The 27,037-nt window shown below is 37.3% G+C and overlaps 1 protein-coding gene across 1 annotated transcript; it reads right to left on the bottom strand.

The window, feature by feature from the left end:
* Positions 1-721: 721 nt before the first annotated feature.
* On the bottom strand, positions 722-25,663 carry ERCC5 (ERCC excision repair 5, endonuclease). The gene is made up of 16 exons (XM_070943041.1): positions 25,597-25,663; positions 24,240-24,358; positions 23,578-23,753; positions 20,902-21,017; positions 20,706-20,798; positions 20,513-20,573; positions 18,033-18,176; positions 15,022-15,229; positions 13,361-14,251; positions 12,689-12,936; positions 12,168-12,287; positions 8,511-8,724; positions 7,107-7,251; positions 6,801-7,001; positions 5,861-5,945; positions 722-4,104 (listed from the first exon to the last, which is right to left on the bottom strand). Exons 2-16 carry the CDS (start codon positions 24,325-24,327, stop codon positions 3,553-3,555), a joined length of 3,342 nt encoding a protein of 1,113 aa, XP_070799142.1. The 5' UTR covers positions 24,328-24,358; positions 25,597-25,663; the 3' UTR covers positions 722-3,552.
* Between the last annotated feature and the right edge of the window lie 1,374 nt (positions 25,664-27,037).

The raw sequence follows: 27,037 nt of genomic DNA, 5'->3' as shown, positions 1-27,037 counted from the left end.
TCGTTGCACAAGCAACAAATACTTTTTACACACACCCTAACAGTAAGAATCAAGGAAATGGATGGTATGGGATGGTTGTATTAAGCAGTATCCAAGACAATAGGGTGATCATAGAACTGGGATAAAACGATACTTGTACTTTTCCCTACCTGTTGTACACCAGCTGTGTTAATTCCATCACCCTCAAGATTCGTGTTGGCTAGACATTATGTATAAAGGCTGGTAAAAATGGACTATAACACCCCTCCATTTCTCTTCCGAATTTAATATACACCAATCTGGGTGTAGAGGAGAAACATGAACAGAGAAATTTGCTATCCCTTACTTCTTCTTCTCAGAGGCAATTCTGGTTTTGTCATATCAAATAAGCTGAAATGTCACGCAAACATTTAATATGTAATGCTCCAGATCAAAATATTGCATTTAGTGATCATAGGGACGAAAACAACTAAAAGTTAATATCTCTCTATCCTGTGAGATAACCAGAGTTTCTGTCATTGCATCTTTTAACACTTCATTGTAGACATGAAGCAGGAAGTCAAGATGTACAGTATTCCAAGTTCACATCCAATTTCCAACTCTCAGCTGTTGTTCACCAAAATTAAGCAAAGTTGACGATTCTTCATCCCATTATTTGCTTGTGGTACACAACACAGCCTATTCAATAACTAAAACCACTTTTCTATGTCACTGTAGAATAAAAAAGAGGAATATCACTGCATTATCATAGCTAATATCTTTTCCTAATTTAATAATTTTGCAAGTACAATAAATGAAAGCAATAAAAGAATAAAAAGAACAGAAAATACATTAAAAGATGTACAAGTATTACAGTTAGCTAAAATTCAAAACAACATTAATCTAATTTGTATGTTGGAATATCTCATTTCAATCTGAAATATTATATTAGTAGTTTCTCTTTGAACTGAATAAATATTTCTTGTATTAGTAGTAAAAAAAGGCAGCATCTATGTTCAATACATTTAGATCACCATACAATTATAATATTATGTAAAAGAAAACCTAAACTTTGGATGTGATCTGAACCTATTTGTAAGAATTATAATTCAAACATACATAGTTTCTACATTGTGGTAAATTCTGTATCAGATTTATTGTTTATACATAAACTTAATATTGACATTACTTCATCCCAATTCAACCATCAGTTTAGCCATTCAATTAATATAATGCGCTATAGCTCACAAATGTTTGGTTTTTAATAAAATTTCTTTGTCTGAAAAAGATCTACCAAACTGGGTTTTGTTTTGTTTTTTTGCTACAATAGACTGACAGAGACAGTAGAATATATTCCTACAATTTGCTTTCTCATTTTTCTATGGAAGAAATTGTATTTTCAGTTGAAGACAGAGGGATACAAAATTCTTGCAGCCCTTACATGAACAAACCCAAATCAGTATACCTTATGGGAATATATAGTTTAGCAATATTAACAAAAATCTGACAGTCTGGAATGGAACATTTATTTCATTCTATTATAAATCATTTTCCACAACTGTTGGACTTTACACGACATAACATCACACAGGAAAAATGATCCAGTATCATTAGCACATTTCCAGGAATATTTTAAGAATAAATTGTCTAATCAACACTAGAGTAAAACACCACCAGTAAAATATCTGATAACCAAATTGTTGTGGTGGCTAAGGCATCAAGACTAGAAACTGGGAGACTGTGAATTCTAGTTCTACTTTGGGCATGAAGCCAACTTGGTGTCCTCAGGCAAGTCACTTTCTCTGAACCCTAGGAAGGCACTGGCAAATCACTTCTGAAAAACCTTGCCAGGAAGGGTCTCTAAGAATCAGATATGATCGAATGGAAGGAAAAAAATCTGATACCAAGTTTCTCTGAGGATAGTACTGACTAAATATTTTTATCCCGTTGATATTATTGTTGCATATTGATCGTTCTCTTTAAATTCTGCATTCATTTAATCACTCTTTAACTTGTTCACTTTGTGAATCAAACTTCCCTGCAATTTATAGTTAAGCTCTAATAAATGGTCTTAATTAAATGTAATACATTTTGAAACTTAGATCTCTAAGCATTTTCTTTCGTTTTCATAATTCTTTTTGGACACTAGTGGGCCAGGAGGTCCTAACTTTCCTAACTTGAAATAGTTAGCATTATATTTCTCCAAGTCTAAGTAATTGTTCTTAAATAAATCTTTATTATTTTTTGTTAAACAAATCCCCAGATAAATGATCTTTTTAGCAATGATGTTAAAGCTCCTCGTTTCAGGAAATAGATTTTCTTCCTGAAATAAGTTTCATACCCATATTTGGATCTTGTATTTATTAATCCAATAGACTGATAATGAATCATACTGCTGTATATATTCTATTAAGCTTTATTAAGAATCATTTGGATAAATAATTATAAATTCAACATAATCTCATATAATTTTGTTTTTGGTTTGACAGTTTGATTTCAAAATGTCTATTATTCTGTTGCATCCTATAACAACCATCTTTTTAGTGGTTAAAGTTTAATTTTGTATTTCATCTGCTTCTTGTGTGTTGTTAGATGAATGTGTGTTTGGACAGAAAACTGAAATTCAGTTAATATGAGGAATTCAGTTAATGCAACAAATGTACAAAGCATTCATTTTATAAAACAAGAAATGAAAACAGGAGTTTATATATTTTGCACATTTTTGTCTACAAAAACTGTGTGTGGAATTTCCTTTATATTGGGCATCTGAAGGAGGATGAACCAGACTGACACAGCAGACTTCATAATTTAACTACACAAAAATGAATTTTAAATCTCATCTAAACTTTGAGCCAAGCTTTGCTCTTCTTCAATTTATTTACATTCCTTGTTTGGTATCTCATTTCCATTTCATTTGTTTAATATCCATTTGTAGTAAGATAAAAATGATCAACTCTCTTTTTTCCATTGAAGTTTCTTTGTACTGCAAAATGCACAAACTGATGTTTAATGTAAATGGGATGGCAAGATACGAAGGAAGTTAGGCTGTCCACATATTTCCTGCTAATGAACTACAAAAGCTCTGAACTGCAGGGCACTTGTGTTTTTTGTTTTTGTGAAGTATGAAGCTTAATGTCAGATGAGAAGTACCATACATTGAATTCATTTTCTTTCTTCCTTTTTTTTTAATAATATTTTTCCATTGAATTCATTTTCATTCTGAAAATCATACAGGTCGCAAATCACCTTCGGATAATTCTCAAAACTGACAAACCTTAGCAGAGGCTTTCTTGAGGAGAAAACAGATGTTTCCTATTTAAAAAGTTTTTTAAATTCATACATGCTGTTATTAATTATGTGAACAGTCTCAATGTATTCAAAATTAAATATGAGATGGAGATTGATAAAGTGGAAAATAGTATCTTTCTAGAGAAGCAAATATTTGTACGATAATGCAGTGCTTCTTAATCTTAACAGATTAAGTTTTATGGACTTCAAGTCCCAGAACTCCCCAGCCAGCCTTGAAGTTTATACATCTTCAAGTTACCAAGATTAAGATAATTTTTAAAGCCCCATATATGTTTCCAGCTAGCATTATTTCTTCTGCCTTTTCCTTAAAGTCTTGCCTCGTGCTTTTTTGCCCTCAAACACTGGCCTGGCTGTCACCATCTGCATTTCTTCCTCTGCACTGGAGCTGCTACTCCTTGCTTCACTTTGTGCAGATGCAACTTCTAGGCTAGTTTTGTGACTTGCCATGTTCGTTTCGAGCATCTTTGCATTCTCCCCTTTTCTGTGCTTTCTGGAAGCTTCATTCTCCAAATCATCAGCTGAAGACTCGCTGGATGCCTCCGAGAGCAGAACCTCTCCTATGAAGCCACCACACAGAACGCTCTGTTGCTCAGATGGTGGACATTTTTTCCGTTTGCTTCCTCGTTTCTGGCATCCAGCCCTTCCTTTATTGAATGCCTGCCCTTTCTTCTGTTTCAATTCTTTTTCTAGGACAGCAGTTGCCTCCTGGACTTCACTGTCGTCTTCCTCCTTCTCTTTTCTCCTCATGCAGGTCACAGCTCGGCGAACCCTCTGACTCTTGATGGCTTGTTTTTCATGTTGTGCCAGTCTGAAGAAGGAGTCAATACGCAACTGAGTCTACAAAAGAAAGAAAAGTACCCCTGTAAGATTCTGTAAGGGTTATGGCGGATACTATCTGCAGTGGAGAAAACATGCAACAAAATGCACATCCTTGACAAGAGAATATTTGTTCAGAGCTCCAGCTGCTTGTGCCTAGTCCTGATACATTTAAGATAGGATAGGGACTATCTAGCCCTCCAGCTGATGCTAAACTACAGTTCTCAGCAACCTCATCTAGCACTGACAATGGTGAGGAATGCTGGGAAATGAAGTTCCACAATACTTGGATTGCCAGATATTCCCTACCATCTCAAGATGTTTTATGGAGGTCAAGCAGGCCAATTCACTCCAAGTCTATATTCGGCTTCCATTAGGGTTCGGCCAATGTTCTAATATCCCACCCTAGTCTCTTAGTAGCCCCATTTAGGTTCCATTTTTGTTGATACAGAAGGATTCCATTGAAATAAATAACAGATTCATGTCCTGTAGATGTTTTGGCTCCAGTACAGGCTGCAACCGGCAGTTTGCTCTTAGAGGTAACTACACAATTTTTTAAAAGCTTTCCCAGGGCTTGATACCAGACTGCTTTTATAAGTGGATAGCAACCTGTTTATTTAGACAACTTTTAAGAAGCAATCATTTTGTACAATCTGCTGTTGTTTGTATTGCTATTATGTCATTAAAATATTAACTCTTGATGGCCGCATGTTTACTTTATGCTTCCTGTCAGAGTTTACTTGGAAAAATTATAAATTACCATGTTTTCCCAAAAATAAGACCTTGCCTTATATTTTTTTGAATCCCGAAATAAGCGCTTGGCCTTATTTTTGGGGAGGTCTTATTATTTTGGGGCGCGTGGAGCAAGATGGGGCTCCTCTTGCTGTCTTACCTGATTTCCAGTTCTGCGGTTAAATATTTTCGGGGAAGGTTTATTTTGGGGGGAGGCTTATTTTAATGCATGCGCTCAGAAGCCTGATTGGGCTTATTATCAGGGGATGTCTTATTTTTGGAAAAACAGGGTATTAGAAAAAAACATGCAGATTGCTAAATAGCAGCAACCAACAACTTATACAATTGTCAGGACTGTTATATTTTTGAGCTTTTTCTACATATATATTTGCCTAGATTTGACCCTAACCAAGTCTGGGATATAGAAAATCAGACTCCCTTCATCTAGAATCTTTTTTGCCATTTCTAATCAGCTACTACATGACTGAAGCCTAGTCTTTTGACAATGAACCCTTCATCTAACCAATTCTAAATGCTGGGATTATAAACACTGTGCATTCAAACAGTGACTCTGCCATTCCCTATGGTTGCTTTCAATCTCTGAACAAACAGGAATATTCTGGGGAAAATAGCCTGCTTTATTCCAGGACACTGACCCGTGAAAACAAGTGGTCTAGATATAACTTTTGTCTACTCAGTATTAAGATTCAGTACTGCTCTTTTCAGACTGTATATAAAGTAACAGTTCTGAAATAGTGAAACACATAGCTTACTTCCTTATTATATTTTCATCTGATCCAACCAATTTTTATACCAAATTCTAATTAATCATCTGCTTTTTAAAAATTTATTTTCAGAGATGTTTCAGTTTCCACAACTGATATAGTATGATAACTTAAATATCAATTATATATTTTGTGGAAGGGAGAAATATAAGCTGTATTCATTATTACACATACAGATAGTTTTGTAAGTTATGGCAAACCTGACCTGGACACTTCAAGTCTACCAACTGTCAAAGAAAAGGTTTCATTTTCAGTAATACCTGTTGAATATTCAGTTGTTTGAGAACAGGAAAGAGAACTTCGTCCGTTTTTAACTTAGTCCATCCAAAATGACTTTGGCAAAATATGCAAACAGTTAAGGACCAGTAGTAACAAGCAAGCATTCACAAAAGATTTCTAAAGATGTGTCTGAATTAGACATTTTGAAGCCCTTCTGCTAATTTTGAATTTACATTACTTTTCACATGCAAAAACTGTATTCCCAAACTATTTTGTACTGACAATTTTTTTTTTTTTTTAAATTTGATTTATATGCCGCCCTTCTCCGGAGACTCAGGGCGGCTTACAATGTGCTAAGCAATTGCACCAGGAAAGTAAACAATGATCATTTTTTAAAAAACCAATAAAGACCAAATATGGGGTTTAATATGCTGAGCTTCTTAATTTTATTTATACTAGGGTAAAGACTCTGCATCAACCAAACATATAACAAGTAATATATATGGAAGTGCTACTAATTAGTATTCAGAAAAATTAAATTTGCATTAGCCAGATAAGTAATTTACTAGCTATAGAATCTAGAATTCTTCCACTCAAAGAAGGAAACAGGAAACCACCATACTGAAACACAGTTCATCTATGCCAGGGGTGTCAAACTCAAGGCCCATGGGCCAGATCCAGCCCGTGTGGTGTTTAGATGTGGCCCATGGGGCCCCCCCAGACTCAGTTTTCACTGGCAGAGGATTGCAGGAGGCCGAAAATCCAGGCCACCACAGGCTTCCCCGACACGTGATGTCAAGCTGGCCACACCCACTCCAGCCATGCCTATCCCAGCCACACACACCCCGAAGTCAAACACAACCCTGATGCAGCCCTCAATGAAATTGAGTTTGACACCCCTGATCTATGCAAACGTTTGCACTAGAATATCTTTTTTTTTTATAAACAATTTGTTAAGAGAACAAACAGTGGAAAGGATATTCTCTAATTTGGTCCACATTAGGTCTTCCCCAAGCAAAGGATGCCTTTGACTCATCCACCACAGGGTGCAAATAAGCTTCCGCCACAGAAAGATTTGGGAAACCAGGAGCAATTTCTATGTGCCGCAGTTTTTTCTTCACTTTAGTATCATATGGATTGGGACGTATTTTCTTATTCTTTTGAGCCTCAGCCCACCATTCCCTAAAAAAGAAGAGAAAGAGAGAAAAAGAGACATGTTTTAAAAAATGATTTGACTTAGGCTTTGGAAATGAAAAAAATGAAAGCCCCACAATGAAAATTGCCTACAGGAGTTTCAAGAGAGGCTCCAGTCCATGTCCAGGGAACTCATTCAAAATCTCCATTGCAGTTACATAGCCAACGTTAGGGATGCCCTCAGTGTAGTCGCTGCCCAGGAGATAGGCCAGATTAATCAACTTGTTTCGATCCAAGCCTGAGGGGGGGGGGGGGGGAAAGGAAGTGATCATGTGCAAGTTTCTTATCAGGTAGCAGGAAAAAAGAATTTCTTTCTTTCTTTCAGGGATTCAAACAACGTAACTCGAGACAGAGTACAACAAAAACAAACAATAAACAAAGGAAGCTAACTATACAATGTTAAAAAGAACAACGCAATATAGAAAATACAAAATGATGACCCACGGGGATAATTAGTCAACTAAAAGAGGATATAAATACCTTGGGGGGGGGAGTTATAGCCACTTATAAGCAAGCAGAGTTGGGGCCTGTTATATATTGGAGAGAGAGTTTGTTCCAGGGCAACTACAAATCCTATGCACATATCCTAGGTCCCATAATTATGGGACAATGTTTAAAAGGTACATGTTCCATAAGCCATAATGTTTAAAAAGGGAAATCTGGAGCACACCCACCCAATGAGAATTTATTTGGGGAAGTGGAACATACTTATATCCATTTTGTTACATGGAAATTAGCATTGGGAATGTCAGCAAAAACATAAAAGTAAATTAGTTTATCGAAGTATAAAATACAAAGAAAAAAAACATGGAAAAGTAAGAAGAAAGGAAGGGAAAAAGAGGAGGTACAGAGTAACTAATAAAAAACTAATAAAAAAGTTTAAATTTGGAAGAAATATAAAAATAAATTAAATGAAGCAGGAATAGCAGACTTTAGAAATATTTAGGGTACACCAAGAAGAGATGTTATTCTATTATTCTGTAAGAATAAACGGGTGCCGATCTTGAAGACTGAATATAAAACTGAGAGATCACGTATGTTGAAGCTGTTTGATCATACAGGTGAATAAAGGCCAAATCACAAAGAAGTACATGGAGGAAGCATTAATAAGTCAAGAGGGAGGGGTAAACTAAAAACGTTGCATTGAGATGGTGCTGATAAGATAATCAGAGAGAAATAATAATCTGAAGAATAAAAGGGAATGTATAACAAAGTGTACAGATAAAATGGAAGCAATACTTTTTTGTAAGGCAGAATGGTATGGAGAGGAATAATTATTAGTTTGGCATAAACTAGATTTAGCCTCTTCTTTATCCTTATCTCATGATTCAATTCCTTTGGCTTTCTATTTCTTCCTCATCGTCTGCCCTTTGTTTACAGCTGTTTACTTCAAAAGGGAGTAGTGTGATGGGTGTGCGAGTTTACCACTGAAATTAAGTTATATCTTTGGAAAAAGATAAAAGAAACCATGATTCAAGGTCTCATATCATGAATTACCTAGCTGATTTTGGAAGTCCACAAACTGATAATATTCGACGTACTTGCTTTGATTGAAGAAGTTTTTGTACACATGACGTCCTCCAAACAACCAAATATCACTGTCATCTGTGATTGTCCCAGAAGTTTGATCAGTAAGATCCAAGACAGCACACTGAGCTTCTGCTTCCATTGGAGCCTCGATGTATGGAATGCCAAAGAGGCGCAGAAGTTCCTGTGAACAAGCAGGAAAAACCGTTCCAAAATTAATTGGTGGTGAAATCTGCTAAGGGTCGGTTCATTAATCACACATGCTAATTTCCTGGTGATGAATGGACTTGTAGAAGATACATCTTTAAAACTGTTCTTCAAAGCAAGATTTAGGCATTATTTTTATAATTAGTCAGATATATTCACCAGTACAAGCAATAATTAGAATCAGATGCAATTTTTTTCAGATACTAAGAGCAATAAAGACTCTTAGTATTTAGTAAATTCTCTTTTATTTTGCTTTATCTTAAGATTTCTAGCGTAGAATATGAGAAAAACAAAGGTTTAGGGTCTAACAATAGAATAAAATTGGCAGAAAACATATTTGTTTTTGGTTTTTTTTGGTTTTTTTATTGAAAAGTTTTATAAAAAATACAAACATTTTCACCCCCCCACCCTTCCCCCCACAACCCCACCCTCCCCTTCCCACCCTCCCTTCCCCTCCCTCCCCCCACCCCCCTCCCTAGACTTCCCAGAACAAGCACAGGGTATAGCATTCACAAACCAAAAACTAAAATATGCTAACAAATTATTACATTTCATATTCTCCCTAGGTCCTTAACTCCTTATAACTCAAAAAAAAAAAAAAAACTACTTAAAATTATTTCATTCATAAGCTATGTGAATCTTCTTATTCAGATACTTCTTCTGTATATAATCAATTCATCTTCTCCATTCCGATATATATCTCTCATTTGAATGGTCTTTAAGGTATGATGAAATTTTTGCCATTTCCGCCAAATGCACAACTTTTAATGTCCATTCCTCAATAGTAGGTGGATCTTCCTTTTCCCAGTACTGTGCCACCAGTAACCTGGCAGCCATTATTAAGTTCAAAACCAGCTTAGTCTCTATTACAGTACAATCCGTAACTATTCCCAACAGAAAAAACTGTGGTGTAAATTTAATTTTTTTCTTCAAAATATTTTGAATAATCCACCATATTTTTATCCAAAAAGCCTTAATCTTTTTACATGTCCACCATATATGAAAATATGTAGCATCTTCACACTCGCATCGCCAACACTTGGGTTGTAAATTTGGATACATACAAGCTAGTTTTTTTGGTTCTAAATGCCATCTATAAAACATTTTGTAAAAATTCTCCCTTAGATTTTGTGCTTGTGTAAATCTTACATTTCTAACCCATATCTTTTCCCATGTTTCCATCGTTATTGGTTCACCTACATTTTGTGCCCATTTTATCATACAATCCTTGACTAAATCTGTTTCTGAATCTATTTCCAGTAATGCATTGTACAACCTTTTTATGTGCATTTGACCTTCATCTCTTATTTGCTTTATCAAATTCTCATCCTGCTGCAAAATACCAATTTTTTGATCTTCTCTCCATCTGGCCTGTAGCTGTCCATATTGAAACCAAGTCCTAATAATCCCTTCTTCTCTTAATTGTTCCATGGATTTTAACTGCAATCTGACTCCTTCCTTATAAAGAAGTTCCTTATATGTAATCTTATCTTGCTTTTGCTCTAAATTTATGTTCTCTATCGGGTGTCTGGGTACTGTCCTATCATTTAGTTTATATTTATACTTTTTCCAGACACGCAATAGAGCATTTCTTAATATATGACTTTTAAAAGTCTTATCTACTTTCTTATCATACACTAAGTAAGCATACCAGCCATAAACCAAACCATATCCTTCAATATTCAATATCTTTTCCTCTGTTAAGTTTATCCAATCTGTGACTGCTGAGAGGGCAGCAGCTTCATAATACAATCTTAAATTGGGCATCTTAAGACCACCTCTTTCTCCAGTATCTTGCAATGCTTATTTGAAAAATCTGGAAATGTGAGAAAGATGGCTAAATTTCCACTTTTTGAGTTTCCTCTGTTTTTTTTAAACAGGAAAAATAGTTGTTCAATATGAGGGATGGAATTGATCTCTAGATTGAAAACTACACATAATTTATGGAATTAGAGATTGAATTCTTGATTCTCTGATCCTATTACGACTGATTACAATTTGCAAAATGAATTGGACACAAATTCCGACTACTTCAAATGAATTAAGTTTAATCATTCCTTCCTAAAGCATCTAGATATTATCAATTAATTTAATTTAATTTAATTTAATTTAATTTAAATTTAATTAATTCAATTTATATGCCACCCGTCTCCGAAGACTCAGGGCAGCTCACAATACATTTTAAAAAATCATTATAAAAAAAAAACATTTAAAAATTAAAAACATTAAAAACTCATTCACGCCATTCATGACCAGATCTCGCCAGATCACAAGAGCGAGATCAATGGCCATGAATGTAATTAAAGTAATAAACAATGCTTAAAAATAATACAACCTACTGAGTTTATAATTAAAGGAATATTTTCACTATTATATATAACTGAACATTAAACAGATTATGCTGCACATGAAACATTGTCTTAAAATCTTCGAGACCGCCTTCTACCACATAGCTCCCAGCGACCGGTAAGATCTCACAGAGGGGTCTCCTCCGCATCTCCTCCGGGTCCCGTCAGCTAAACAATGTCTCTGGAACCAATCACCTCCTGAAGTCCGGACTGCCCCCACCCTATTGGCCTTCCGGAAAGCGGTGAAGACCTGGCTCTTCCGGCAGGCCTGGGGCCGTTGATCTCGTTATAGTGATCTTGCGAGACCCGGCCACAAATTGGAGTGTATGTGTTTTAATGTTTTAATGTCTTCTTTTAACTTTTGTATGGGATATTGTTGCATTGTTTTATTCTCTGTTGTAAGCCGCCCAGAGTCCCTTGGGAGTTGGGCGGCATAGAAATGCGACAAAATAAAATAATAAGTAATAAATAAATAAAAGCTTAATGGAATTCAATGGAATTTTTCGTAACATAGATATCCTTTTACATTTCAAAGATCCAAGTATGTTAAAAGGAAAAACTGGACATGGGGAAAACCTAATGCTACTATTTTCCAAAGATGTTTTTGCCAAAAGGCAACTGGACTTTGTTTTTTTCTTTGAAAACATTTCGCTTCTCATCCAAGAAGCTTGTGAAGCACTACTGCTGTTTGTATTGGAAACGCCTACCAAGGAAACACCTTTCAGGCTGAAAGGATTAGCTAGTGACATTGACCTGTGCCCAGGGGATGACCGAGGAGGCTCCCTTCATGTCTCTGTCATTTTCCCACCGAAGTGGTCCTTTCGGTTCAGTTCTGAACAGGAAAGGCGCCTTTGGGACAACCATGACCTGGATGATTGAGAATCTTCATAGACAATACAATGCTACTATGAATATTTTCTCAAACAACACTGTTCGGGCACTTCACGTCCCATCTAAAATACAGATTTCTCTAGATAGTCTTGCCAAATCAATACTCTCATTTTCCTCTTCTATATAATAGGCCGTCTCCATCACCCGCTGAGAACAAATGAAATAGATCATAAACACAAACCTGACTCTCTAAGAACATCTGTCCTGTCACGGTGGCAGCTGTACGTTCCTGCTGCTGTTTCTGAGCTTGAAGTGCTGTTTGTTCAACAGACAAATTTGTTTCCAAGACCTCCAAATCCTCCTACAAAGATACAAACCAAAACATTGTTAAATCTAAAGTACTGAAGTCTGTTAACTGTCTTCCTTTAAGCTTCTTATAGGTATAATTAGAAACCAATTCTCTCAGTTCCTGCCAAAGGATCCTATAAAAATTAAATCTAGGAGAGTTATGTCATAGGTGGTAATATTATATTAGGTGTGCTCCCACCAACAAATCCACAATTTTCATCTTTAAATGAACACACATATACACACACACCTTTTCCAGTGCTCACAATTACAGGAAAAAGTTATCCCTACGTATTTTTAAGTCATCTCATTCTTCATTATTTCCACGTGTCTCCCCAAAGTTTCCAAAATAAAAACGGTTCACAGCTCATAGTTCTGCCTTGTTATTCCTACAGATAGTTGAAAAATAATTACCATATTAATATTCTGCCATTCATTAATTTCAGCTTTCTCTGTGCTTCCCATTCCAGCATTTTGTAGCATAGCAAGTTCTGCATCTTCACCATTTTCTGATTTATTCTCTGTAGCATCCTCACTCCCCTCTTTCATTTCCAATGAAGCTTCAGACACCACTCCAACCTCCTCTTCAGTGGAGGCAAGTGATGTCTCAGATGTTTGATCTTGTTCACCACTTGGTTCAATCTCTACTTCAATGAAACTACCTATAAAAATATTGCATTATATATTACATATCATGTTAATAGTGCATAACCGATTTTGTTGCATTATATTAGATGCCTTCTTGCCATCGCTTGCCACAATATTCTTTGCATTTTATCACTATTTAGTTAATAAACTTTGGCTGCTGATATAATATACACATCTGTATTTTTAAATGGGCTTTACTTTTTTTTATGAAACTAAAACAGTTTTCAATATTAAAAAAATAGCACTAGAAGCCAACTTAAAAAATGAAAAATGCATGCCTTCCAAAACCAAACAGTTTAAAATCAATCTCTGAAATTACCTGAACATGCATATTCACAAGCCAACTTGCCAGGAAAGTTCATAGAATTTCTTACTTATATAATTTTAAAATTATTCCAGTTAATGTTAATGTTTAATGTTACATTAAAACTTACATACCATCAGAATCGCTTTCTTCAGACCGTGATTGATGTTCCACACTCTCTTCAAGTTTAGGGATATTGAAAGGAAACAAAAATTCATTCTGTGTACAGGATACATTTTTTTCTGAATGGCTAGCCAATTCCTTTAAACCCTGAAGTTTTCCAGTTTGGGCTAACTCTGCAAAACCTGAATGACTTGAGCCAACTGATGGAATTGGAGACAAAGACATTTCTGGCTGCTTTATGCTGTTGTTTGGACTCTGACATTGTTCAGGGCTTACATCTATTTGAGAAATCCCGGTTTCTACACTTTTTTCTTCATTTTCTTCCTCAGCCAAAAGTCGTTTTTGCACAGCAGGAATGCATGGGCTTTTTTTAATATTTCTACTTTCCAATTTCTGTACTGGTAAAAGTTTTTCATTCTGCTCTTCAGGAACTGCTTCTTCTTCATCATCTGAACTGCTAGCAAGATGGTCCTTCATGGATGTTCTTTCTCCTTGAGTAATATTAGTCCTATTGATAAATGGTGCTATGATAATCTCCTCCTCCTCCTCCTCCTCCTCCTCACATAATGCCTGCTGAATAGCCTTGATTGTTCGTGGAGACATGTTACCTTTGTCTACACTGGGCGTGAACTCAGACTTGTCTAAATTAAGGTGGTTCTTGTTTCCATCTTCCAACTCATCTTCTGAGCCGCTTCCCAAAATAGCAGCCTGGATAGCAAGCATCGTTCTGGGAGAAGGGGGCGTTGCATAAGCACTACTGGTTGATTCCATTGAAAGCTCACATGAGACTGGCTTAACTTGCATGTCGTTGATATTTTTGCTAGGTTTTAAATCTTTCGACATTGTAGAAGAATGGATTGCAGATGTCACAGAACTAGAAGCATTTCCTTTGGACTGGGTACCTGAAAGAGAAAAGGCATAAACAAAGGAATTTTATTCGTATGGTAAAAGAGATGGAGTAAAATTTAAATGCTATTTTTAAAAACATTATTTGAAACTACGCTACAGTAATCAGTTATTGCGGAACTCCCAATAGTACTCTGAATCTGTTCTGCCCCAGCTACAGACCCCAAAGAACGCAGCACACACAAAGTCTGTACAAACCTTAGTTTACTAAATTAAATCAGTCTTTTTCAAACAAAGGCTGTTAATTAACTTTCTTAACAGCCTAAAAGACTCCAAAGAATAAATAATCATAATCTTACTAGGATTGGCAGAAAGCCCAGAAGCAATTTGCAGGTAACTGATAAAAGAACTAAGATCAAGACACAAAGGAAAGTGAACTAAGTTGTTCCCTGCAAATTGCCTCAGTCATCATCCATCCTTAAATAGGCTAAAGGAGTGGCCAATTAGCCCCAAGCCTTACTCTCAAGGAGACCTCTTCCTGAGGAGCCACTCCTGCCTTTTGGCAACTCTGCACACCCGTGCATCGAGAAGAGGCTCCTCCTCTTCTTCCTCTTCACCCATGGAAGCTTCTGGAGGTTCTGAAGGCCCTAGCTGAATCCCCGCCTCTGGCACCACATCTTCTCCAGCCTCCTCACTGTCCAACTCAAATGCCAGCTGGACAGGCTGCTGGCGCAACACCACACCAGCCTCCTCACTGTCAGAATCAGCTACTAGCTGCACAGGCCACTGACGGGCCACAACAGAATCTGGAGGATTCCCTTGATACCTTTTAATAGGATGTAATGAGAGGTATCTTCAGATACAACCCTCCTGGTTTCCAATTCTTTCAAGAAACCCCCATCTTCTTCATACTGGTGCTGGATTTGGCCAGAGTGTTGTTCATTCATCTCCTTCTGCACTTTTTCTATGTGTCGATTTAAGCTGCTTTTCTTAAGCAAACCCTTGAGCTGATACTGGGAGAAGTCATCGGATTCCTTGAAAGAAATAATGGAATTAAATCAATAGTTTGAAAGAACTAGACTTCCTATATTTTTAGAATACATGTATTGACAAAAACAGGATTTGAAACAAGAAGGATTTCTAGAGGCAAAAGCAACATCATGTTTAAAATTTCCTCGAAGGATTTTATTTCATTTTTTAATAGTACCAACATTCTGGGTCTTGGTGGGATGAACATATTTAACATGAAAGCACATCTACTGACTTTGAAATACTTGAACATGAGTAGGAATAGTTCTTCCCCACATATGACAAGTCCTTACTGTAGTGTCACACAGGTATTCCTCGGGTTACGACCACAATTGAGTCCAAAATATATGTTGCTAAGTGAAACATTTGTTAAATGAGTTTGCCCCAATTTACGACTTTCTTGCCATAGTTGTTAAGTGAATCAATACATTTGTTAAGTTAGTAACATGGTTGTTAAGTGAATCTGGATTCCCCATTTACTTTGCTTATCAGAAAGTCCCCAAAGCTGATCATGTGACCCCAGGGCACTGCAGCCGTCATAAATATGAACCATTTGCCAAGCCTCTGAACTTTGATCATGTGACCAGAGAGATGCTGCAATGGCTGTAAGCATGAAACAATGAATGAACTGTCACTAAATCAACTGTTGTAAATCAAGGACTACCTATACTAAGTCCCTGGCTGGAGACACTGCAAGTAGAGAGCAAGGAAGGTTGCATTCTATGCACATGCCCTATAGAACAGTATCTCTTTGGAAATCCAGGTGGCCTGTTAACCTTTGGTAAGGCACTGAAGAGCTGTCTGTTCTCCCAACCATAACAGATCGGGCAGGTTTCGCTGCTTTTATGAGGTGGGTTAATTGGTTTGACCTCAGGGGTCGTAGTTGAGATGGTTAAATGAAATACACAGACACATAAATCATGCTTGTGTATGTTTGTATGTATGAGAGCGAGGACATCATCAGTGCTGTCGTTATCCATACATTGGGCATGATGATGTTACCTAGTTGGGTAATGAAATGTCTAGAAGCAAACAACCAAGCTCAGAGAACACCAAGAACTCCACAGTTCAACCCTGAGTTAGATATTCTCTTCTGAGTAGACTGTTGTGGCCCCGCCCTCCGAGCCTATCTCATCGGAGGAAGAAGGCTCCGAACATGAAGAAGAGGAGTCGGCCAGGCCTCCCTCTCCAGGCCCCTCCCCTCTGGCTCTGCCTCAAGTGCCGGCCGAGGAAGAGGAGATCAGCCAGGAGCCAGGTGTCTCCAATGAGAGCGATGGAGGCGATCTGTCGTTCCTGGATCCACGCCAACGAAGGCGTGATAAACGGTTGCAGCGGTTGAGGAGGCGTGCCAGGGATTAGGCTGAGTCACTGGACCACACCCCAGAGACTATATAAGAGAGTGTGGTGGCCATTTAAGACTCTGTGACGAACAAAAACTAACTCTGGCTAGTCACTTGAACAACGCTTAAAGCTGCCGAAGGTTTCTTGTTTGGAACTGGACTATTTGCAATTTGTATGTATTTTCTGTTTATTTGATGAAGTAAAGCTCTTGGCAGTCGATGCTCGTATAGCTGCCAAGTTTTTGATAACAACCTGTGTGTATGCCAAGTGCTTCCTTAACCCTCGGCTGGCTGTGTTTGTGTGTGTGTGGAGACGGGGACAGAACATAAACACACACAATGTGTCTGTCTGTCTGTCTGTCTGTCTGTCTGTCTGTCTGTCTGTCTGTCTGTCTATCTGTGTATCTATCTGAAAAACAACTCACCAAGGAGACACCAAAACTCTCCTTTTGCTACCATGTTTCCCCGAAAATAAGACCTCCCCGATAATAAGCCCAATCGGGCTTTTGAGCGCATGGGCTAAAATAAGCCCCCAAAAATAAGCCCTCCATGAAAATAAGCCCTCCCTGAAAATATTAAAACGCATGTGCAGCTGGTCCCCGCCATTTCCTCTGGTTAGGGTTAGGGAGACAAAGCTGGAAATCAGGTAAAACAGCAAGAGGAGCCCCATCTTGCTCCACGCACCCCAAAATAATAAGACCTCCCCAAAAATAAGGCCAAGCACTTATTTCGGGGTTCAAAAAAATATAAGACAGGGTTTTATTTTCGGGGGAACACGGTATTACTTTTACAATTGGTATTTTAACTGTTTACATTAGGGATATTTGAATTTTACTTCCTAATAAATGTTAAATACGAGGTCAGCTGCTTTTCTTGTTTTACAAAACAGCAAGATAAAAATGTAACAAGAATCTATAGATAAGTACAAACCCAGAAGTGCACAAATAAGGAAATCTGCCTAAAAGGAAACTTCACTTACTGTAAATTGTCATTCAAACTATCCAGAGATGATAAATAATAACAAATATCCTATTTCCCAAGATATCCTCATTTAAGCAGTCATAGTATGAATGTTCTACTATTGAAACACTGTTAAGACTTGTACATTCAGAATTATCACCTAAGTCCGTGATAGCGAACCTATGACACATGTGCCAGAGGGGGCACGCAGAGCCCCCTCTGTGGGCACGTGCGCTCTCGCCAGCTGCTCTTCTGGTTTCCGGGGTGCCAGCTGGTCTTCACGCATGCTGGAGTGCCGGAAACCCAAACACGTCTCCGGCATTCCGGTGTGTGCCAACATGCGCGCGTTCTGGTTTGGGCACTCGGTGCCGAAAACGTTCGCCATCACTGACCTAAGTATTTTCAACATTATTACTTAACAAAAATACAGGATTGCCTAACAGGGATTCATCAGCTCCAGACAAGGCACCCTTCTGCTTGAAAAGGCAAAGGAAAGCCTGTCCATTACCTCAGGCATGGCTTCAAATAATGTTCTTCTTCGTTTAGTGAATTCCTTCATGTCAGTGAGGATCTCGTGTTTTATTTCAGGAGGCAAGCTCAAGAAATCGTCTGATTCAACATCAACGGAACGAGGGTTTTCCAACAATTCTTCCTTTGCAGAGGAGGGAGGAGGAGCACAAAAACATTTTATAAAATGAGTGGCATAAGATATGCACATAGATTAGGCAAGGAGCATAAAAAGGACTAACCAAACTTCCTTTACCCTGATTGAAGATGGTTTTCTGAAACAAGGAGCAGAATGTACATTAGGAATTTAGTGGATCAGCATTAGAAAAGAGTCCATCCAGTATCAACCTTTGTCAATAAAGTCCAAAGTATACCTCTGGTATATGGGGTGGGGGGGGTGGGGACTAAATCGCAGTGTTTTCAGATTAAAGAACAAATCTGCCCCTTATGTTTTCATTAAAGTCTGAGACAAAATTTGCCCTTCTAAGAATATTTTTTATTATTATAAGAGGAAAAATCAGACAAACTTTAGGGCATCTCTGATGCCATGCCAAAGATCACAAGATGAAAGTATCTATGAGATATAGGGTCTTCCTGAATATCTAAGGAGGAAAAGCCAAGAGATCTGGCTTGTTATCACCAGGATCTTTGAAAAATCAGTTTCTACCGTATTTGTCCTCACAAATCTTCCTCTATGAGCTTCCCAGGAATACTTGGTTGACCATAATGGGAAGACGCTAGAGTAGATTGGACAAAAAAATATAATTATAGCAAACATGATTAATGAAGTGATTAGAGTCAGCATAAAAACCTTGTTCCTCCTGATTTGCAGCTTAATCCCTTTTTGGCACACTATCCTGTCCTTATTAATTGCATTATGAAAGTTAGTTTTTAAGAAATCCAGTATTTTATAGCTCCAAAAGTTTATGCAGAAGTTCCTTACTTACAGATTGCAAGCACTTCCCCTTTCCTCAAAATTCTTGTCCATTTATGCTATTGCCCGAATCCTGAAGCACAATAAACTGAACTTTGGACACTTTCCAACATAGAAATGAATTTTATTAAATTTCAGACAGCATCACAAGCCTATGAAGTTGCCTTTTAGAGGGTTAAGCCTCTGTTTCAACGAGACCAGTATTGTCTGCTCTGTCTAGAATGAGCTTCCAATGATCTCATGCTAAAATCTTTAACTGTTCCACTGCTTTTAAAACATGTAATCATCTTCTAACTTACAACTACACAGCAAGCCAAGAGCTCCGCTTCAAAAATGAGTATGCTCAGGACAAAACTACAGGTAGTCCTCAACTTAAAACCATTTGTTTAGTGACCTTTCAAAATTACAACGGCACTGAAAATAGTGACTTATGAACGTTTTTCACTCTTATGACCATTGCAGCATCTTTGATCGTGTGATCAAAATTCAGATGCTTAGCAACTGGCATGTATTTAACATCTCGAGGTGAAGTGATCACCTTTTGTGACCTTCTGACAAGCAAATCAATGGGGAAGCCAGATTCACTTAACAACTGTGTTACTAATTTTACATTGCACTGAATCACTTAACAATTGTAGCAATAAAGGTTGTAAAATGAGGCCAAACTCACTTAACAACTGTCTTGCTGAGCAATGGAAACTTTGGACTCAATTATGGTTGTAAGTTGAGGGCTACCTGTATGTTCATTTTAACTATAACTGAAGTAAATGTAACTAAACACAGCTAACGTTGGTTCCTCCACATATGTAATACGTATCCTGTCATTAAAAACAACCATTTGAAAGCAACTTCTGGAGCCATCTGAGAGAACCCCACTGAAGTCATTCAAGGCTTATAGATCTAGCATTATGTACAGTGCGAACAACCACAGTTAAGAGAAACTGTGGCTTCAAATTCTGACATATTAGAGGAACCATGGTTCCTGACCCAAAATTAAATAAACCATGGGAATAAATTATTCAAAGTTCTAGTTTACTGTGCCATGTAAAGTGGTCTAGTGTTTTTCAGTGTAGCATATAGACCCCTTGATCCTTATAAATCACAGGGAATTGGGCAGCAAATAAATCCAATAACTTTTAATATTATTATGTTTGGTCATACAGTCAACCAATTGCTTAGACTGGATTTGACCTTTCAAACAGTTAATGAAGTTTTGGGGGGAAAAATAGTTTAGTATAGGTTTGATTATTATTATATACACAATGTGAAGTCACAGCTGCCAGCTCTTTAGCAGCTGTGAACTCACACTGAGTTCTTCCAAAGAACCTAGGGTGCCATAATGTATCAGCATAATATATCTACAAATCCAGTGTGGCTGTTTATAAATGATAGATGGAAATTTTGCCAATATGGAGATTTTCAAAATGCTGTCCAAGATCTTTTGGTATGGCATCCAGTATGCCAGAACCACTGGTATCACCATTATTATTACTATCCATTTGTTTTCAAAGGACTGCAATGTAATATAAAATACATAAGGGCCTTACTTGCAATATTTTCTTCTGGGTCATCCTTTCTTCCCACTCTTTTTCATCTTCCTCTTCCGAGCTAGGCCATAAAAATACAGAACTAGTTTGCTAAATGTCAAAATTTGTCCACAGAAAACAAAAGACTATTTTAGATTCTATTGCTTCTTAATGTTTACATAATAATCTAATTTTTAAAATTTGTTTCACTCACCTATTTTTTTTATCTTCTTGTAAGGCAGGGAGCACATAAATGTCATCCACCTCTTCTCTTCTCACCTCTGCAAGACTAGGAAATTCAGCATTGCTGGGAATACAAGGGTATTTCATGTTAGGGAAACCAAAATACTTAAAAATTGAAAGTTCCCATAGGCATTTATAAACAGGTTTATAAATAAGGTTGTTCTTGCCTCTTGCCTGCTAAAGCAGCCTTGATTGCTTGTCGTTTCAGGAAGGTTTTCAAAAGCTTCTCCTTGGTTTTCTTTGAATCTGTGACTGCAGCTTCTTTTTGCTGCTTTCGTTTAGCCTGCAATAGCATTGAGTAAAATACTTTGTAGTCATTGCTTTTATTAAAGCCTTTATTTGTCTCCCACCTTGTTGCTAGCAAGGCTGCCCCAGTAACTTGGAGATAAAGAAAAGGCAATTCTTGTCCTCGGAATTACCACTTTAAAAACACAGAGAAGAAAAAGGATTGGGAAGAGTCTATGGAAAAAAGGATATTCAACTACTGATTCTTAATGATACACAAATCTTGTAATTACTAGAAGGGATTAGTGAATAACCCCATTGAAGTGGAAATTGCTCAGAGGAAAAGCCCCCAATTAGTGGTGGTTCATCTGGATGAGGGCATGACCCTATTCCATACTGGAATCCTAATGTAATCACTGTTGGAAGAAGCAGCAAAGCCCAATGAAGCTAAATTCACTGTGGTAATTTTCCTAAATTTAATTTTCATTTCAATGAAGACAGTAGATTAACAAGAGCCTTTCTTTTTAAAGTATTTCTTAGATTGCTGACTGTGACTGTGGAAGACAACTGAACTGGTCTGGAGATTGAAATTACTGATCTTTCTATGCGTCCCTGTATCAGATCATTTTTCTTCTGCATCCTCTGGCACAATCTGGCCATGTAAGCCTTAGATTTCTAAAAGAAAGCCTTCAAGAACTTTTCTCCCTCTGCCCCACCCTACATCTTCTGATGTAGCCTAGTTTAAGAATGTTCTTTCTTCTTTCTAGATGGGCAGCATGTAAATGTAATAATGGTTCTGCAACCCAACAAGACTTCAAAGGATAATTAGAACCGCAGAAAAAACAATTGCTACCAACCTGCCTTCCATTGAGGACCTGTATACTGCATGAGTCAAAAAGAGGGCTGTGAAAATATTTAGACCCCTCGCATCCTGGACATAAATTGTTTCAACTCCTACCCTCAAAACGACGCTATAGAGCACTGCACACCAGACCAACTAGACACAAGAACAGTTTTTTCCCAAACGCCATCACTCTGCTAAACAACTAATTCCCTCAACACTGTCAAACTATGCACTAAGGCTGCATTACTATTACTAATAGTCTTCTCATCGTTCCTATCTCCCATCTCCTCCCACTTATGACTGCATGACTGTAACTTTGTTGCTTGTATCCTTACAATTTATATTGATATTGTTTCCTAATATGATTGCTTATTTGTACCCTATGACTATCATTAAGTGTTGTACCTTGTGATTCTTGACAAATGTATCTTGTCTTTTTATGTACACTGAGAGCATATGCACCAAAGACAAATTCCTTGTTTGTCCAATCAAACTTGGCCAATAAAGAATTTTATTCTATTCTATTCTATTCTATTCTATTCTATTCTATTCTATTCTATTCTATTCTATTCTATTCTAATAAATAAGTGGCTTGCCAAGGTAAGTCACTGGCAGGGAGATTTTTGTTTTGCTAATGCTCTCTCACATGTTTTGTTAATTGATAAGTAAGAAGCCTATGTAATAAATGCACTTAACCAAAAATATGAGTAATGGTAAAGGAATACCACATAATTTCTTGGACTCCTCCTAAAGTTGAGCTTCTGTTATTTTAGGAATAACGCTATGCTTTAGATGAAATAATCTGAGCAACAGTTTTAAAAAGGATGAGATTCCCGGTTGGTGAGGGATGTGAGATGCTCCTCTACAGAAAGTTGCCATGTTGTGTTTTATTTTTCTGCCTAAAAGTATACTTTTGCTTTGTTTATCAAATTTGTCCCTCCAGTTTCCACCTAATTTGTGTATTCATTGTTTTTAAATATGGGCTGGATTTGGGGTTTTGATTTACTGAGGGACAACCCGGAATTCTCAAATTTGGGTTTTCCCAGATGTGCCAGTATACCTACTCTAATAAATGGAAGATTTCAGATGCCTGTCTCGGAGTCTTTGATTCGGGTTAGTGTCAACATTCCAGAACAACCCAACTCCAATCAAAGACTCTGAGACAGGCATCATCTCAAATCTTCCATTTCTTAGAGTAGGTATACTGGCACATCTGGGAAAACCTGAATTTGAGAGTTCCGGGTTTTCCCTCAGTAAATCAAAACCCCAAATCCAGCCCCTGCACCCATCAATCCATCACATGGCCCAATCACCATCCGTCCCAACTTGAGCCACCACTGCAACCACTCCTCCTCCAGATGCAGAAACACCATAACCTTGATCAAAAAGAAGAATGCTATTATGCCTAACCACAATCTCTCTAATAAATTCCCCCTCCTACTGTCCCAAGCTCAAGAAGGTGGCAGCATGGAAGCTCCTGGTGTTAATATGGCTTCCAAAGCTGACAGCGCCCACATTTTGTTGTGGCAAATCAAGTTATTCCAAAATTAGACCATTATTTTTAAAAGCAAGTAAAGAGGGATTAAATACAATAGTCTGAATCATTAAGAAAAAGAGATTTTAATTCCAATCTCTCCTATTCCTTTATTCTATTTTATTTATTCTATTCTAGCAAGTCACACTTGCTAAATTCTCTAATCCTTGGTTTACTAAATTTGTCTGAAAGTAACATGCACTGAAATTAGTAATTCCAATTTCAATGTGGCTTACATACCAAAGTTTGCCTCTTCAATAGAGGAGCTTCTCCATCAAAAACAAAAATGGGGCGGATCCGAAAGAAGAGCAGTTTGCAAAGTCGGCGAAACAATATGAGGAGATGAGCATTATGGATGGAATTCCCATGACGGTCTCTTGCTCCTTTAATAGCTTGATTCAACCAAATACTAATATCTTACGAAAGCATTTAAAGGAAGACAACAGAAAAGTGGCATATACAAAGAAGCATTGAGCTGTTTAAGCATACCAATCATTGATGCTTATATAACCAGCACTTTACAAAGCACACTTTATTACAAAAAGCTTATACTATAAGTTTTATTTGGGTTTGAGATGTTTTTCCTTATTTTGCCACTTCTGTATATGAGAGGCTACATCTCTCAGAAGAGCCAGTAGAGCTATCTGACATTATGAGAGTAATATAACTGCTACGCATCATGTTGTGTGCAAATAGGTAGGGGAAAAAAAATACTACACTGCTGTTAATTTTAGCTGATGTGGTAATTTTCCTAAGATCGTAAAACAAATATATCAGGTAAATTTAACAAGAAGACTGAAAATAAAATATTGGCTTTCAAATATTTATTGATTGGAGAAAATCAGCAATTATACATACAATCTATTAAAAAGTTCTTAAGGAAGCTCATTTTTTAAGGATACCAACAGCAAGAATTTTTCCTTCCAATGTTTCTGGGTTTATAGGTCTTCCTGAGCATTCCAGTAACTTCCAAAGCCCGTGAACTCCCATTATTTGTTAGCTAATATAATGAAAGTGAAATCTGTTGAAAGTAATAAAGATATTGATCAATTGCTTATATATTAAATATGACAATCATAATATCTTACTGTATCTAGTATCTGCAGAACTGCAATCTTGCTAGACAATTTAAAAATATTTAACTCAACCTTTTTCCAAACTTGTGCCTTCCAAAGAAATTGTTTCTTTCCCAATTATTAGCCATATTGAAGAGTGACAGAGTTAAGAAACCCACAGATAACTGCACAATTTGGGGAAGGCCTGATTTACCTGAACAGGAACTTTAAACAATACCTTATTTATTAAAATGTCAGTTTTTCTACTAAAAACATTATGAAAATGGTACATAGACAGATAAAATAGCTTAATGAAAAAAAACTGGTCAAGAACACCCTCCCTCGCATCATTACCTATAAACCAATAAATCAATAGTTAAATCTTACAAGAAAAGGAATAATACTTATAAAATATTGCTTTCTTCATATATATTTTCATTTAATCAAGCCAATTATGAAGATTGCTTATAAATGAGCAAACAGTTTTTAAAAAATAGAAATAATCCCTGCACCAACTACAATAGTATCCACCTCAGAATGGCAATCAGAGCTACATTACCTAATCAGCATTAGCATTCACATGTAAAACTGTGTAAAATAAATATATTATAAATAACTGGGTAAAATAAAATTACCCTGCAGTTTTAATAACGTAATTCACTCTCACTCCATTTTCTCAACAAGATGGCAGTTGACAAGCAGAATAGAACAGTGAAAGGGTTTGAAATGTATTTTTTAAATTAATCCTGAATTAGCACTGGTCTGAATTATTTAAAAGGTTTATTTCCCCCCCCCCCAAGGACAAATAAGAGATCTGGTGCCATTAAAGCGCTGGTAAGGCGATTTTTCAGGTAGCCTTGGAAATGCTATCGAATGTCTTCGTTTTAAAGTAGGAAATCCAATCCCAACTCCAATTCTTTTAACTGCCTTGCCTTAACTGCGCAGATACAAACCCTTAACTAAACTGGCTTGCATATTTTGCATTTTTCGTCTGTGCTTTCGGTCTCCTAAGACAAATTCCCCACTGCAATCTTCTTCTTTTGCACTTTTTCCTACAACTCCATAAAGCCATTATGGTCCTTGTGTAATCGCTCCTGCTGCCTTCCTCCCTATCGACTTCCGACACCGAAACCAGAATTCACATGGACGAAACTTCTAATAAAGGGAATTGCTGCAACGCAGGGCGAAAAAAAAACCAACGAACCTTAATTGGTGTAAAGCGAAGAAGATAAGCTTCTTGGGGGGAGGGGGGGGCGCAGGACGAATCCACCCGGGAACCTAGAATATACAGGGAAGAGCGTTCGAAAGCAAAGCGCCGCTCACCCAGCCAGCGCCATGTTATTACGTCACAGACTGCGCTTCCCGCTGGGAGATGTAGTTCTTACACAGAGGCTGTGAGAGTATCAGGACGAATATTCAAGGAGTACTTCTATCGTTTTTGCAACCGCAGCATCACTGTCATTTCTTCATTCTTTCTCCTGCTGTTCCTTAACATCGAAGGAAGAATTTTGCTGAGAAACTAGGATCAAAAAGCAACTGGCATAAATTCGTGTGTCTGTTTATACATTGTAGACATGCAGAGTTACCTAGAAATTAGGGTAGAGGTCCAGGTGATTTTTTTTTAGCAGAAATACTAATTAATGTAATATGTTGCTTCCTTTTCCTGGTTTCCCCCCTCCCCCCCTTCTTATTCCGAACCTTCTGGCTTTCCCATTCAAACATTACCAGTTTTGTCCTATTTTAAGATCAGGCTAGCAAGCTGTTATGAAAGCCTGAACTACTTCCCAGTAAACATGTACATTCCTCCTCCCCCTTCCTTTACCATTGGAGAGTGAGATGCTAAGGCTTAAACAAAAACTAGAATCAGAGTAGGGTGTTTTTTTCCCAAGTGTTTCATTTTGTAGAAATCCCCACCCACCAAGAATGAAATATTTTGGGAAATATTAAAAAGGCAGGATAAAATATTTCTCGAAGGAGAAACAAAAAATCTGTAAGGGAGGCAGAAACCAGCCTCCCCCCCACCCTCCTTATTTCCCTGCCCCAAGCAGAAACTGAGGAGGCCAGCTTTTAGAAATGCAGATTTGGTAATCCATTCAGTAAAACTGGGTCAAGACAGAAACTCAGACAAGCAACAAACAAAAGGTTGACAAAATTAGTTCGGACACCTGGGATTTGCATTTCCTCTTTTGCCTATAGAACCAGCTATGACCCCTACATAACCCTACAGGACCCCCATAGGAATCCAGAAGTTATAAAAACTCATTCACTCTAAACTCCATTTTGTCAGCTGCCCAGAACCACAAACCCTGGTGGTTCTGTTCACCAATAAATGGATCTTCTTTCCAATCAGTTCAAGCCTCCATTTATTTCCAGCATCTTTCTCCCAGCTTGGAACTGTACCAGGTGGATTTTCCTTCCAACAATTTCATTGCCTTTATTTAGATTTGAAATGTTAACAATCCTCCATATAGGTTGTCCTCAACTCACAATCATAATAGACATTAGAATTTCTGTTCCTAAGCAAGGCAGCTATTAAGTTTGCTCTGCCCAATTTTAGCAACTTTTTTGCCATGGTTAAATGAATCACATGATCATTAAGCAAATCTGACTTCTGCCACTGACTTTGCTTGTCAGAGCTAGTTGGG

This window comes from Pituophis catenifer, unplaced genomic scaffold, assembly GCF_029215685.1.
Source record: "Pituophis catenifer annectens isolate HBS135680 unplaced genomic scaffold, rPitCat1.0.hap2 SCAF_4, whole genome shotgun sequence".
In the NCBI taxonomy this organism is placed as follows: Eukaryota; Metazoa; Chordata; class Lepidosauria; order Squamata; family Colubridae; genus Pituophis; species Pituophis catenifer.
This window is presented reverse-complemented; position numbering and strand designations above follow the sequence as displayed.

Coding starts and splice junctions, on each gene's coding strand:
- ERCC5 (XM_070943041.1), bottom strand. CDS start 24,327: ATGGGAGTTCACGGGCTTTGGAAGTTACTGGAATGCTCAGGAAGACCT. Junction 21,018..23,577: donor TATTGAAGAGGCAAACTTTG/GTATGTAAGCCA, acceptor ATGCTATTGCAG/GCTAAACGAAAGCAGCAAAA. Junction 14,252..15,021: donor TCATTACATCCTATTAAAAG/GTATCAAGGGAA, acceptor TTTCTCTTTCAG/GTACCCAGTCCAAAGGAAAT.